Source organism: Trachypithecus francoisi, unplaced genomic scaffold (genome assembly GCF_009764315.1).
Source record: "Trachypithecus francoisi isolate TF-2019V2 unplaced genomic scaffold, Tfra_2.0 Lachesis_group5, whole genome shotgun sequence".
NCBI lineage: Eukaryota > Metazoa > Chordata > Mammalia > Primates > Cercopithecidae > Trachypithecus > Trachypithecus francoisi.
The window spans coordinates 97,742,798-97,756,070 of NW_022681470.1; the positions used below are offsets into that span (position 1 = coordinate 97,742,798).

The 13,273-nt window shown below is 45.8% G+C and overlaps 1 protein-coding gene across 10 annotated transcripts in view; it reads right to left on the reverse strand.

Moving 5' to 3' along the window:
- Nucleotides 1–13,273, reverse strand: part of GABPB2 (GA binding protein transcription factor subunit beta 2) — a 76,603-nt gene that overhangs the window by 4,612 nt on the left and 58,718 nt on the right. For 6 of the 10 annotated variants that reach the window (XM_033195211.1, XM_033195204.1, XM_033195206.1 and 3 more), the window contains 2 exons: nucleotides 9,586–9,710; nucleotides 8,586–9,150 (listed from right to left, as the gene is read on the reverse strand). In XM_033195211.1, the coding sequence (XP_033051102.1) occupies nucleotides 8,851–9,150; nucleotides 9,586–9,710 (425 nt within the window). In that variant the 3' untranslated portion in view covers nucleotides 8,586–8,850. Of the gene's footprint in view, nucleotides 1–8,477; nucleotides 9,151–9,585; nucleotides 9,711–13,273 lie in introns of those variants that run through there. The other 4 variants (XM_033195210.1, XM_033195203.1, XM_033195212.1 and 1 more) reach the window with 2 other exon arrangements.

Consider the following 13,273-nt stretch of genomic DNA (forward strand, 5'->3'; position numbering starts at 1 on the left):
TCTGTACACTAGATGGGACACCCATCTTGCTAGTCAAATTGGTTTGTTCACCCCTGGCTATCAATGGGGATTGTGCTACTACCAGACTGACCCTCCTATTTTTAAATATAAATGTGTGCTGATTTTGGACTAAGATAGCAGCAAGCACCCTATTAACCAAGAATAGCTGAGAAGCTGGCAAAGTAAATCTACTCTTTCCAAGCACTCCTGAATCTGATGTTTTTCCCCATACATCTCAGCATTGACTTTACTCCCACACAAGGCACATAATCATTTTCTTCAGCTACTTTTCTCCTCCCTTAGTTGTTTGCTTTTAGGGAAGGGAGTGGGGGATGAGAGAAAGAAGGAAAATGTACACTTAACAAGTCAGTCAAAAGCTCTCCTAATTCTCATTTCATTTCTTACCTCAACTTGCTCTGCCTGTCAAGAATACCACGCTGAGAGAGGTGGATAAGGAAAAGGCAGTGGGCATGCATGAGTTAGTAGATCTATACCCCTCCCCCTTCAATTAGCTCAGTTGGACAGGGAAAATGAGCTCTGTGGTTCACTTGTGATCAGAGAATAGATACAAATTTTTGCCCAGGAGATGAGAACAAATTCAATGGCACCCTGAAATGGTCAGCTCTGACATTTTATTGAGAAACATTTTTATTTTAAATGATAGTACAAAAACTGTATATATAATATAGATCTGTATAAGTATATATATACATACAAATGCTCATACACACATATACACACAAACTTGCTCATCAGAATAAAACCCTATTCTAAATAAAGAAGTATATTTAAGTTTTTCTAAAAATATGCTGTACATAAAGCTGTCAGACAACCTGAAAAACTGAGGACATTGTGAGAATAGTCTGGGCACATCCCCCCAACAAACACCTGCCCCAGTACACACACAAATGGCCTTGACAGAAGGACAGCACGTGGGGCAAAGCCAGGGAGAGAGCTGCTACCATCATTGTTGCTATAACAAGATGTCTAAAGCCAACTAGGAAGCACAGGATATAGAAGGGGACCTAGATTAACTTTCAGAAACAAACCACCTCAGAATAAACAAAAAATATGTGGTAGAGAAGGAGGAGAATGGAGAGAGAAAAGACAAGCCCCAAAGATTAGAAATGACCTACTAACTAAATTCGGGTGCCTGGGAAAGCCTCAATGAGAGAGGAACAATAGAATCACGAAAGCAGAAAAGGTAGGGGGAGGGGGGTATAGGGAATCACAATTTCCTGCCACTAACATGCCAAACTGCTACTGTAGAGTCTAGGAATGTCACCTCACCCCCTAATACTAAAGAGGCTAAAAAATAAAATAAAAATTTACAAAGGGCAGCATCAGAGACTTAAAAAAAAAAAAAAAAAGGCATAGGAAATAAGAGTACTACTCAGAAGGGGGAAATAGTCACCACATAAAATAGAGATAGATAAGAGCCTAGAGTGCATTCAGGTGGTCATGACATATAGTCCATTCTGAAGCTCCTTTTCTAGCCATCCAGAGATGGGTCTGCACAAGGAGTAGAGAAGAGGAAGCCTTCTCTAATAATTAGGACAAAAACTGATTCCCACTCCATATTAAACTTTCAGGAAGAGTTCAGTAAGTGCCTCAAATTTTCCAGCTCTGGAGGTCTGTAATGATAGGAGAGAGCCACACAAGCTTTCTTAAAATGGTCATCATCATACTGGTGAGAAAAAAAAAAAAGAGGCTGGGCACGGTGGCTCACACCTGTAATCCCAGCACTTTGGGAAGCCGAGGAGGGCAGATCATGAGGTCAGGAGTTCGAGACCAGCCTGGCCAATATGGTCAAACCCTGTCTCTACTAAAAATACAAAAATTAGCTGGAAGTGGTGGTGCACACCTGTAATCCCAGCTACTCGGGAGGCTGAGGCAGAAGAATCGCTTGAACCTGGGACATGGAGATTGCAATAAGCCAAGATCATGCTACTGCACTCCAGCCTGGGCAACAGAGACTCTGTCTCCAAAAATAATAATAATAATAATAATTTCTCAAAGTGATATTTCTTTTTTGTCTTTTTTTTTTTTTTTTTTTTGTGAGCCACTGCGTCCAGCCTCTTTTTTTTTCTCACCAGTATGATGATGCGCCACCACCCCCAGCTAATTTTTGTATTTTGAGTAGAGACTGGGTTTTGCCATGTTGGCCTGGCCTCAAGTGATCCTCCCGCCTCGGCCTCCCAAAGTGCTGGGATTACAGGTATGAGCCACTGTGCCCGGCCAGCAGCTTTATTTTATTTTATTCTACTTATGTATTTATTTTTTTGAGATGGAGTCTTGCTCTGTTGCCCAGGTGATCTGTTGCAGTGGGGCGATCTCGGCTCACTGCAAGCTCTGCCTCCCGGTTTGCCCCATTCTCCTGCCTCAGCCTCCCAAGTAGCTGGGACTACAGGCACCTGCCACTGCGCCCAGCTAATTTTTTGTATTTTTAGTAGAGCTGGGGTTTCACCATGTTAGCCAAGATGGTCTCGATCTCCTGACCTCGTGATCCACCCGCCTTGGCCTCCCAAAGTGCTGGGATTACAGGCATGAGCCACCACGCTTGGCCAGCAGCTTTATTTTAAAGTAGACAACCATCCTAAGCTTGAAGTTTCTCATGCTCAAGCACCAACTCTGATCCATTTCTCTGCTTTTCCTTTTTCTTTTCTTTTTTCTTTTTTTTTTTTAGACAGAGTCTCGCTTATTGCCCAGGCTGGAGTGCAGTGGCACAATCTCAGCTCACTGTAAACTCCACCTTCTGGGTTCAAGCTATTCTGCTGTTTCAGCTCCAGAGTAGCTGGGACTATAGGCGTGTGTCATCATGCCCAACTAATTTTTGTATTTTTGGTAGAGACGTGGTTTTGCCACGTTGGCCAGGCTGGTCTTGAACTCCTGACCTCAAGTGATCTACCCACCTCAGCCTCCCAAAGTGCTGGGATTACAGGCGTGAGCCACCATGCCCTGCCATTTTTGTCTGCTATTTGATTCTTAATAATCCAACCTTGCCAATAAGCCAGTTGGAATCCTCTAACCCAGAAGATTTAAGCAGTATTTCCCCAACTTCTATGACTAATCCAGAAAGACATACAAAATCATGAAATGGTATTGCCATTAATGTATTCAATATTTAATTTCTAATTACTTCAAAGCATCCTCACCTGCCATTCTCTCCATGGCAATACAATTGGAGATCAAATCCTATTTCCCTTATCTGGGATGCCAAGAGGACTGTTCTGAGTAAATAAAAATGAATGACTTTTTCTTATATTTTTTCAGATACCTCCATTCTCTCCCTCTCTACCCCAGCTTCTCCTCTAACAAACTCCCCTGTCTCAGAGACCCATCATAAAAAATGACTTGGCCTGTATTAGAGATTTTGGGGGTTGGGGAGGTAGGAATGATAGCTTCTGCAGAAAAGAACAATAAGATCTGCTAAAGAAATTCCCCCCAAAAAGTGGTGACTGTATACTCAGAAGGGCATGTTAGATGGACATTCTCTGCCTTTCGTCAGTAGCTATCCCAGAGAGTGAGCTAGTCGGGCCTGAATATCATCTGCAGAGTTAACCTCCTCCCCCTTAATGGGCGGGGTGTGGGGGAAGAGGGATTAAAGTCAATATATGCACCAAGAACATAAATAAAAGATATCTAAAATGGTACTTGGTTCCTCTATCATTAAAGTAAGGCTCCGAAATCCCACACATAACAGCTTCTTGTTAGCACCTGGTTCCCAAAGGGACTCAGAAAAAATAAAAACATTGCAAACAGGAAAAGATTATTTGACAGTAGATAGAACAATTTCATCATCACCCTTACCTAGGCTACTCCCTCTCACATTTCCCTGTCATCCCCAACAGCCCAGAATATTCTCCAATCTGGGAAGTGTTCAGTATCAGACCTGTGGAGAAAACCTAGCTAAGGTGGCCAGTAGCCAAGGTTAATTTCCAAACTGATATTTTTGCCTATAAATCTCTAATAACCAATTCTGTTTGTTAAATATGGTTTTGAGAGTTAAGTTTTCAGTCTATTTTGAGACCCAAATGATTCTGCTCCTCTGACAACACTCCAGCAAATTACTTCACTAATCAAGGTAAACAGAACCATGTTAACTGTCAGGTTTTTTTCCAAATTAAAAATGCATGTTTTCCCCATGACTGCTAATTAAGAAAACCATATTCTAAACAGTCATTCAAATGTTTACTTGGTACATCTCCCTCTGGTTTATTCTAATTTATAACAAAGCAAGCAAGTCTAGAATGATGAGGGCCCAGTTTCAAAGGCAATAACCTCTGTAATGTAACCTGTTCATAACTTTTCTCTCTCCATCTATATTCCCTTTCTTTGGGAAAAACTCCATGCTGACATACAAAGAAAACCCAGCAGGTGGCCGGGTGCGGTGGCTCACACCTATAATCCCTGCACTTTGGGAGGTCAAGAAGGGCGGATCACCTGAGGTCAGGAGTTGAAGACCAGCCCAACCAACATGGAGAAACTTCGTCTCTACTAAAAATACAAAATTAGCCAGACATTGTGGCGCATGCCTGTAATCCCAGCTACTCGGGAGGCTGAGACAGGAGAATCGCTTGAACCCAGGAGACAGAGGTTGCTGTGAGCCGAGATCATGCCATTGCACTCCAGCCTGGGCAACAAGAGCGAAACTCCGTTTAAAAAAAAAAGAAAAGAAAAGAAAAAACCCAGCAGTTAAACACTTTCCAAAAGTGGGCAAAGGAAGTGTAGGCATAGTGGGAGAGAAAGGAAGAAGACAAAGTAGCCAGAATATTTGGTCCTTTATGGCACTGATAGTTCTTATTCCCTTTGTCAACACACACTGAGCACCCTATAAGGCACAAAGCTCCGTAATAGACCAAGCTTAAGGAAACAGCAATTTACTCATGCCAGATCAAAAGGAAATAAAACTAAACAACATCATCAGCATTTACCTGCAACCCCCTTTTTGTTGCACATAAGAGGATAAGATATAAGCGCCACAGAAAAGCATAATACGTCCTAAATGACACTTAGAAAATTCAACAAAGTTTGATAAAATTAAAGAGTCTAGGCTGGGCTTGGTGGCTCATGCCTGTAATCTCAGCACTTTGGGAGGCTGAGGCACGCGGATCACCTGAGGCCGGGAGTTTCAGACCAGCCTGACCAACATAGAGTAACCCTGTCTCTACGGAAAATACAAAATTAGCTGGGCATGGTGGTGCATGCCTGTAATCCCAGCTACTTGGGAGGCTGAGGCAGGAGAATCGCTTGAACCTGGGAGGCGGAGATTGCAGTGAGCTGAGATCACGCCATTGCACTCCAGCCTGGGTGACAAAAGCAAGACTCTGTCTCAAAAAAAAAAAAAGAGAGAGACTGAGCTTGACATTACATAAATAAATGTTTGGAAACAAGTTGTTCTGACAAGAGAGTACCCTCCTCACTGTAATTTTATAAAATCCAGTCAGAGCAAAGTTTATATCTCAAGACCAGAGTTTCAAAGCCCCCATAAGCCTTTTTCTGGCCACTTTCCAGCACTGTGGAAACACAGCCTGGATTTTGGTTTTATATATACTCCTCCCACATAAACAAGTTTTCTTTCCTTTCTAGTGTTTTGTTTTTTTTCAATGGAGTTTCACTCCTGTTGCCCAGGTTGGAGTGCAGTGGCGCCATCTTGGCTTACTGCAACTGCCGCCTCCGGGTTCAAGCAATTCTCCTGCCTCAGCCTCCCAAGTAGCTGGGATTACAGGCATGTGGCCACCACACCTGGCTAATTTTGTTTTGTTTTGTTTGTTTGTTTGAGATGGAGTTTCACTTTATTGCCCAGGCTGGAGTGCAGTGGCATGATCTTAGATCACTGCAACCTCTGTCACCTGGGTTCAAGAGATTCTCCTGCATCAGCCTCCCTAGTAGCTGGGATTACAGGCACCTGCCACTTCGCCTGGTGAATTTTTGTATTTTTAGTAGGGTTTCACCATCTGTGCTAGGCTGGTCTTGAACTCCTGACATCATGATCCACCCGCCTCGGTCTCCCAAAGTGCTGGGATTACAGGCGTGAGCCACCGGGCCTGGCCCTAATTTTGTATTTTTAGTAGAGACAGGGTTTCTCCATGTTGGTCAGGCTGGTCTGGAACTCCCGACCTCAGGTGATCTGCTGGCCTCGGCTTTCCAGTTCAGTTTTTTTTTTTTTTTTTTTTTTTGAGGCGGAGTCTCGCTCTGTCGCCCAGGCTGGAGTGCAGTGGCGCAATCTCAGCTCACTGCAAGCTCCGCCTCCCGGTTTCACGCCATTCTCCTGCCTCAGCCTCCCAAGTAGCTGGGACTACAGGCACCCGCCACCTCGCCCGGCTAGTATTTTGTATTTTTTAAGTAGAGACGGGGTTTCACCGTGTTAACCAGGATGGTCTCGATCTCCTGACCTTGTGATCCGCCTGCCTCGGCCTCCCAAAGTGCTGGGATTACAGGCTTGAGCCACCGCGCCCGGCCCAGTTTTTAAAAACTCTATTTCAGTTTCCTTTTTTTTTTTTTTTGAGACAGAGTCTGGCTCTGTCGCCCAGGCTGGAGGGTATTGGTGCGATCTCAGCTCACTGCAACCTCCGCCTCCCAGGTTCAAGCGATTCTCCTGCCTCAGCCTCCCAAGTAGCTGGGATTACAGGCAGGTGCCACCACGCCCAGCTAATGTTTTGTATTTTTTCGGTTTTTTTTTTTTTTTTTGAGACGGAGTCTCGCTCTGCCGCCCAGGCTGGGGTGCTGTGGCCGGATCTCAGCTCACTGCAAGCTCGCCTCCCGGGTTTACGCCATTCTCCTGTCTCAGCCTCCCGAGCAGCTGGGACTACAGGCGCCCGCCACCTCGCCCGGCTAATTTTTTTGTATTTTTTTAGTAGAGACGGGGTTCACCGGTTAGCCAGGATGGTCTCGATCTCCTGACCTCGTGATCCGCCCGTCTCGGCCTCCCAAAGTGCTGGGATTACAGGCTTGAGCCACCGCGCCCGGCCAGTTTTTAAAAACTCTATTTCAGTTTCCTTTTTTTTTTTTTTTTGAGACAGAGTCTGGCTCTGTCGCCCAGGCTGGAGGGTATTGGTGCGATCTCAGCTCACTGCAACCTCCGCCTCCCAGGTTCAAGCGATTCTCCTGCCTCAGCCTCCCAAGTAGCTGGGATTACAGGCAGGTGCCACCACGCCAGCTAATGTTTTGTATTTTTTCGGTTTTTTTTTTTTTTTGAGACGGAGTCTCGCTCTGCCGCCCAGGCTGGGGTGCTGTGGCCGGATCTCAGCTCACTGCAAGCTCCGCCTCCCGGGTTTACGCCATTCTCCTGTCTCAGCCTCCCGAGCAGCTGGGACTACAGGCGCCCGCCACCTCGCCCGGCTAATTTTTTTGTATTTTTTTAGTAGAGACGGGGTTTCACCGTGTTAGCCAGGATGGTCTCGATCTCCTGACCTCGTGATCCGCCCGTCTCGGCCTCCCGAAGTGCTGGGATTACAGGCTTGAGCCACCGCGCCCGGCCATTTTTTCGGTTTGTTTTGTTTTTTTGAGACGGAGTCTCGCTCTGTCACCAGGCTGGAGCGTGGTGGTGCGATCTCGGCTCACTGCAACCTCTGCCTCCTGGGTTCAAGCGATTCTCCTGCCTCAGCCTCCCAAGTAGCTGGGGCTACAGGTGTGTGCCACTACACCCAGGTAATTTTTGTATTTTTAGTAGAGACGGGGTGTCACCATGTTGGCTAGGAAGATCTCGATCTCTTCATCTCGTGATCCGTCCACCTCCGCCTCTCAAAGTGCTGGGATTACAGGTGTGAGCCACCGCGCCTGGCCTAGTTTCCTTTTTCCTTTGAGATACAGTCTTGCTCTGTCACTCAGGCCTGGAGAGCAGTGGTGCAACCACGGCTCACTGCAGTTTTGACCTCCAAGGCCCAAGCGATCCTCCCACCTCAGTCTTCTGAGTAGCTGGAACCATAGGTGCCTGTCACCATATTTGGCTAATTTTTAAATTTTTTGTAGACACAGGTTTCTCACTATGTTGCCCAGGCTCATCTCAAACTCCTGGACTCAAGCAGTTCTCCCATTTCAACGTCCCAAAGTGTTGGGATTACAGATGTGAGCCACCACACCCAGCTTATTTCAGTTTCTTACACAAGCATCTGAGCTACAGACACACAATGGATACATATCTGTCAGACAATCAAAAATTTCTTTTCAGTGATGTGGTGGCATATGCCTTCCGTCCCAGCTACTTGGGAGGCTGACCCTAGAGGCGGAGGTTGCAGTGAGCCAAGACTGTACCACTGTACTCTAGCCTGGGTGACAGAGTCAGACCGTGTCTCAAAAAAAAAAAAAAGAAACTTCTCTTCAGTGAAATTAACTTAAGGTTGGGAGTTCCTGCCCCTTTGGAAATGGACTATATTCCTTTTCTCTTCCCCAAAGCTTGTCTAACCTCCCTCCCAATTAGTTTTTCCAACAGATATGCATCATAAATCTAAGGGGCATTTTCAGGTCACTTGATGGTATAATTATTAAAGGCATATATATTGGTGCATATATATTAGAAATGTTATCTTAAAATCTTCTGTGAGAAAGTTAGTATTAAAAAAAAAAAATCAACCCACAGCATGCAATATTCTTTTACTTCTATGCTTAAAGCAATGATGTGAGCTAAGAAATTTGGTCCTTATTCTTTTGGCCCCTCAGAAGAAATGTTCCCTAAATATGGCTTTGAATTTTTCAATTGCACAGAGAACCTTCCTGAGCCCAAGCGTTGCACCCTGCTATAGTTTTCTTCTTAAAGACACTCTTAGGTTTTATGCAATGTTTGTCTTCTGTATATTTTCTTTTTTAAAAGAGGATTAATATGAACACAGTGCAAATTGTGGCCCTTGCATATTAAGATGAAACAGTTTCCATGGAAACTCTAGTGTGAGGCTCTGTGGTCCCTGCGGACCCAGTCACTTGTGTCTCTCTCTCTTCCAGCTCCCCCTCTGTGACTACTACAGCATTTACCTCAGCCACCTCTTCAACCATGGTAAAATCAACTCCACTGGGCTGCTGTCGGACTATGGCCTCCAGCTTAAGACGGTACTGTTCTGCTTCCTGCTCTTTCTTTAGGAGCTGGTGTCGGTATTCCTGGGCTCTTCGATTGGCCTCCTGGAGTTGTTGCTGTAGTAGCTCTCTTTCATTGCCTTCCTGGAAAAGTAAGCCATGTCACCACCAGGTAAATTTCTGATCATAAATTATCCAGACAGTAGACAAAAAGATAGGCAGTGACTCACACCTATAATTCAAGCACTTTGGGAGGCAGACACGGGCAGATTACCTGAGGTCAGGAGTTCGAGACCAATTTGGCCAACATGGTGAAACCCCGTCTCTACTAAAAATACAAAAATTAGCCAGGCATGGTGGCAGGTGCCTGTCATCCCAGCTACTCAGGAAGCTGAGGCATGAGAATCACTTGAGCCCGGGAGGCGGAGGTTGCAGTGAGTTGAGATCATGCCACTATACTCCAGCCTGGGCAACAGAGCAAGACTGTGTCTCAAAAAGAAAAAAAAAAAAAAGATGAAGAACGGTTCACGCCTTAATAATTTGGCTTTAAATTCTTTTCATCACTCCTAAAAACATTACCTTGCTTTCCTCCACACTGTTTGTCATCTCTCCTATCCTTGGTTTCTTTGTTAGTGGCAACTTCTCTTCTTCTTCCTCTTTAATTACAGTCTCCTCTGCAACCTGACCAGCAGGTACAGTTAGAACTACAAGTCAAAGGACACCAATTGAAGGTGATGAATGCATAAGAAAACAAAGAAGTTTTGCTTGCTTTTAATAAGAAAATAAACTAAAATATATTCTAGGTTGGGTGCAGTGGTGTGTGCCTGTGGTTCTAGCTACTCAGGCAGCTGACTGGAGGACGTCTTGAGTCCAGGAGTTCAAGGCTAGCCTAGGCAACACAGCAAGACCCCATCTCAACAAAAAAGCAAAGAAAGAGAAAGTAAATGGCCAGGCACTGTGGCTCAAGCCTGTAATCCCAGCACTTTGGGAGGCCAAGATGGCTGGATCACGCGGTCAGGAGATCGAGACCATCCTGGCTAACACAGTGAAACCCCGTCTCTACTAAAAAATACAGAAAAACTAGCCGGGCGAGGTGGCGGGCGCCTATAGTCCCAGCTACTCGGGCCACTGCACTCCAGCCTGGGCGACAGAGCAAGACTCTGTCTCAAAAAAAAAAAAAAAGAAAGAAAGAGAAAATAAAATATATTATTTGATATATTATTTTTAATATCTCTTCGAAGTTTATAATCAACAGGTAAGGCATGGCCCTTCAGGGAGAAACAAAAAAGATTAATAGAGCACTAAGAAAGGCTCAAAAAAAGAAGGGTATAGATTTGCAGGCTTGGAAGCCATGCAAGTAAGTCCCAAGTCTGAGGCTCTTATATGAAGGTGTCTGACTCTAGGTCAGCTATGGCCAAGTAGCTTATTAATTTTCCCAGAAATGGCAAGGCGAGGTGGCTCACACCTATAATTCTAGCATGTGGGGAAGCTAAGGTGGGAGGATCACTTGAGCCCAGGGGTTCAAGACCAGCTTGGGCAACATGGCAAACACTATCTCTGCAAAAAAATACAAAGAATTAGCCAGGCGTGGTGGAGTATGCCTGTAATTCCAGCTACTTGGAAGGCTGAAGTGGGAGGATCACTTGAGCCTGGGAAGTTGAGGCTGTACTGAGCCAAGAACTCGCCACTGCACTCCAGCCTGGGCGACAGAGTGAGACCCTGCCTTAAAACAAACAAACAAACAAACAAACAAAACCTGCAGAAATAATCTGTCCAAAGAAAGCCTGAAGTCTTTATATATTTTTGAGACCTCTCATAAAAGCCAATAGCAATTATCTGTACCTAAATTAATTATCTTCTCATAGATAAGTGAGAGAAGGGTCAACACATAAACAACACACATGACACACTACACATCTGTCAGAATGGCTAAAAGTTTTTGTTTGTTTGTTTGTTTGTTTTTTTGAGACAGAGTTTTGCTCTTGTTGCCCAGGCTGGAGTACAATGGCATGATCTCGGCTCACTGCAACCTCCGCTTTCTGGGTTCAAGCTATCTCCTGCCTCAGTCTCCCGAATAGCTGGGATTACAGGCATGCCCCACCACACCCAGCTAATTTTGTATTTTTAGTAGAGATGGGGTTTCTCCATGTTGGTCAGTCTGGTCTTGAACTCTTGACCTCACATGATCCACCTGCCTCGGCCTCCCAAAGTGCTGGGATTACAGGTGTGAGCCACCATGCCCGGTTCTTTTTTTTTTTGAGAAGAAGTCTCACTCTATAGGCCAGGCTAGAGTGCAGTGGCACAGTCTCAGCTCACTGCAACCTCCACCTCCTAGGTTCAAGCAATTCTTTTTTTTTTTTTTTTTTTTTTTTTGAGACGGAGTCTCGCAGTCGCCCAGGCTGGAGTGCAGTGGCCGGATCTCAGCTCACTGCAAGCTCCGCCTCCCGGGTTTACGCCATTCTCCTGCCTCAGCCTCCCGAGTAGCTGGGACTACAGGCGCCTGCCAACTCGCCCGCTAGTTTTTTCTATTTTTTAGTAGAGACGGGGTTTCGCCGTGTTAGCCAGGATGGTCTCGATCTCCTGACCTCGCGATCCACCCGTCTCGGCCTCCCAAAGTGCTGGGATTACAGGCTTGAGTCACCGCGCCCGGCCAAGCAATTCTTCTGCCTTAGCCTCCTGAGTAGCTGGGACTACAGGCGCATGCCATCACACACAGTTAATTTTTGTTTGTTTGTTTGTTTGTTTTTTGAGACGGAGTCTTGCTTTGTCGCCCATGCTGGAGTGCAGTGGCCGGATCTCAGCTCACTGCAAGCTCCGCCTCCGGGGTTCACGCCATTCTCCTGCCTCAGCCTCCCAAGTAGCTGGGACTACAGGCGCCCGCCACCTCGCCCGGCTAATTTTTTTGTATTTTTGAGTAGAGACGGGGTATAACCGTGTTAGCCAGGATGGTCTCGATCTCCTGACCTCGTGATCCGCCCGTCTCGGCCTTCCAAAGTGCTGGGATTACAGGCTTGAGCCACCGTGCCCGGCCAATTTTTGTATTTTTAATAGAGACAGGGTTTCTCCATGTTAGCCAGACTGGTCTTAAACTCCTGACCTCAGATATTCTACCCGTCTCGGCTCCCAAAGTGCTGGGATTACAGGTGTGAGCCACCGTGCCAGGCTAAAAGTTTTTTAAAAAGTGATACCAAATGCTGGAGAGGATGTAGACAAAGTGGATTATTCATAAATTGCTGGTGGGAATGTAAAATGGTAAAGCCACTCTAGAAAATAGCTTGGCCGACTTGGAGTGGTGGCTCATGCCCTGTAATCCCAGCACTCTGGGGGGCCGAGGCAGGCGGATTGCCTGAGTTCAGGAGTTTGAGACCAGCCTGGCTGGCCAACATGGTGAAACCCCATCTCTACTAAAAATACAAAAATCAGCTGGGTGTGGTGGCACCGACCTGTAATTCCAGCTACTCGGGAGGCTGAGGCAGGAGAATCGCTTGAACCTGGTATGAGGAGGTTGCAGTTAGCTGAGATAGTGCCACTGCAGTCCAGCCTGGGTGACAGAGTGAAACTCCATTTGAAAAAAAGAAAGAAAGAAAGAAAAAGAAAATAGTTTGCCAGTTTCTTTCTTTTCTTTCTTTCGGTTTTTTTTTTTTTTTTTTTTTTTGAGATGGAGTTTCATTCTTATTGTCCGGGCTGGAGTGCAATGGCGCGATCTCGGCTCACTGCAACCTCTGCCCCCGGTTCAAGCGATTCTCCTGCCTCAGCCTCCTGAGTAGCTGGGATTACAGGCACACACCACCACAACCAGCTAATTTTGTATTTTTAGTAGAGATGGGGTTTCTCCATGTTGGTCACGCTGGTCTCGAACTCCCAACCTCAGGTGATCTGCCCGAGTTTGGCAGTTTCTTAAAAAACAAAACAAAACACATACTTACCATATGACCCAGCAATTGTACTCTCAGGCATTTATCCCAGAGAATAGAAAATTTATTTCCCATTTCTTTTTTTCTTTTTTTTTTTTTTTTTTTTTTTTTTGAGACGGAGTCTCGCTCTGTCGCCCAGGCTGGAGTGCAGTGGCCGGATCTCAGCTCACTACAAGCTCCGCCTCCCGGGTTCACGCCATTCTCCTGCCTCAGCCTCCCGAGTAGCTGGGACTACAGGCGCCCGCCACCTCGCCCGGCTAGTTTTTTTTTGTATTTTTTAGTAGAGACGGGGTTTCACCGGTTAGTCAGGATGGTCTCGATCTCCTGACCTCGTGATCCGCCCGTCTCGGCCT